The sequence below is a fragment of the Contarinia nasturtii genome, unplaced genomic scaffold (assembly GCF_009176525.2).
Source record: "Contarinia nasturtii isolate CC-2019 unplaced genomic scaffold, AAFC_CNas_1.1 Cnas_scaffold_3293, whole genome shotgun sequence".
In the NCBI taxonomy this organism is placed as follows: Eukaryota; Metazoa; Arthropoda; class Insecta; order Diptera; family Cecidomyiidae; genus Contarinia; species Contarinia nasturtii.
The window spans coordinates 1-1,948 of record NW_022200603.1 but is presented as its reverse complement, the minus strand read 5'-3'; the positions used below and the strand labels follow the sequence as shown (position 1 = coordinate 1,948).

The 1,948-nt window shown below is 45.5% G+C and overlaps 1 protein-coding gene across 1 annotated transcript; it reads right to left on the bottom strand.

Annotated features, from left to right (window-relative positions):
• Window positions 1–11: 11 nt before the first annotated feature.
• On the bottom strand, window positions 12–1,928 carry LOC116350014 (linear gramicidin synthase subunit D-like; the record flags this gene model as incomplete). Its single annotated transcript, XM_031781723.1, has 1 exon — window positions 12–1,928. A coding segment is annotated over exon 1 (1,917 nt), but the record flags the coding sequence as incomplete, so codon positions are not given.
• Between the last annotated feature and the right edge of the window lie 20 nt (window positions 1,929–1,948).

Sequence of the window (1,948 nt, the reverse complement as noted above, 5' to 3'; positions counted from 1 at the left end):
TGATGTTCAACCAAAATCCCTTTCGGTGTTCCAGTTGTGCCAGAGGTATAGATCACATAAGCCAAATGAGCAGGAGTGAGTCCCAGTTTGAGTGGATCTGGGTTTTCGATCGGTAAGCCGAAAAGCGAGGTGTTGTCCAAATCCACTACTGGAAACTGATGGTTTCCAAGTGCAGTTTGACCAGTAGAATCTGTTAACACACATATTGGTTCGGTTTCCTGCAGCATAATTTGAAACCTTTGACTTGAGTGGGCTGGATCAAGAGGTACATATGCACCGCCGGCTTTTAAAATACCCAGAAGGGCAATAAGCATTTTTGTGCTACGTTCGACGCAAAGTGCGATACGATCTTCTGGTCTGACGCCTTGCGCGAGCAGATAATATGCCAGCTGATTTGCCTGTGCATTTAATTCCGTATAGCTCAATGTTTTTCCTTCATACTCGAGGGCAATTGCTTGTCCATTGCGCTCCACCTGCGCCTCAAATAACTCGTGAAGGCAACGAATAGGTGAATAATCGATCGTCGTTTTATTCCAGTCATGCAACAGCATCTCCCGTTCTTCTGGTGGTATCACTGCCAATGTTCGTACAGATTGCTGTGGTGTTTGCGTTAATGCGTCTGCAAGCGAACTGAGGGTCTGTTGCATATAGGCACAGATTCGCCCTGCTGATAATGGTGACACAACCTTAGCTGTAAGATTCAGCGAGTTGCCATTGTCGTCCACTGACAAAGTTAACGGATAGTTTGTTCGTAACTCACTACTGAGAATACTTATACCAGGAATCGTTGCAGCGATCTGATTGGTTTGCTGCTTATGGCGGTAGTTCAACAGCGAACTGAAGAGTGGTAGAGTAGCTGGAACTCCACTACACCTTTGCGCCAAGGCAAGCGAAGCATGTTCGTGTTCCATCAGAGAGCTCAACCTAATATGAGTATGGCGAGCGGCGGCTTCCACAGTCATCTTATCGATATTTATTCGCAATGGTAACGTATTAATTAACATACCCATGGCGCTATCGTTTCCTTCTCCGGACTGCAAACGGCCGAGTAATACAGTGCCGAAGACTACTGTTTCATTTCCGCTGACACTAGCAATTACTTGTGCCCAGGCCAAATGGTGAAGGCTGGCCAAGCTGACATGGAAATGACGTGCAAGAACCCGTAATTTATTATTAATTTCCTGTGATAGCTTGAGATACGCTTCATCGAAATCGATTTTTTCTTGTTGAACGTTACTTAGACCAAACGGTAGGGTCGGTTTGTCAACGTCGCCAAGCATTTCTTTGAAGAACTTGGTATGCTCAGATTGACTGACACCCAGACGAGCTTGAGCCACTATATTGCGAAAAGGTGTGGGCGTTGTCAACTGATCATATCGATCATTGATTATGAAGTGAATTTCGGATTTCAGTCTCTCTATAGTAAAATTGTCAAAAGTTACGTGGTGCATAAGTTCCAAAGCCATCCAACCGCCATCAGACATTGGCGTAGCTATTAGACGTAGTAGCGGTGCTTGTGTCAGGTCTAGTTTGTAGTGACGTGGGTTGAAGCGGTTGCTTAATTGTTCCACTACCGGCTCATTGGTATCATTAAGCGTGACTTCGCTGAGTAACGATGGAACATGGCGTAAGACGACTTGTGCCGGTTCACTGAGTCCTTCCCAGATGAAGGCGGTGCGCAGAATATCATGTCGTTCAATTACTTGTTGCAAGGCGGCTGCGTAGCGATCAAGTACTGCTCGGTCATTAAAGTGTAAGCAAGTTACCAACAAATACGGATCACCGTGATCAGCCATCATATGTTGAAATAATATGCCTTGCTGTAAAGGAGCCAACACGTAAATATCTTGAATATTGGCCACACCTCCCGGAACCTGTCCCACAATCGTATTTATCTCCGCCTGAGATAGATCTATTAGCGGCAACATTTCCGGATTAATCGTGGTAC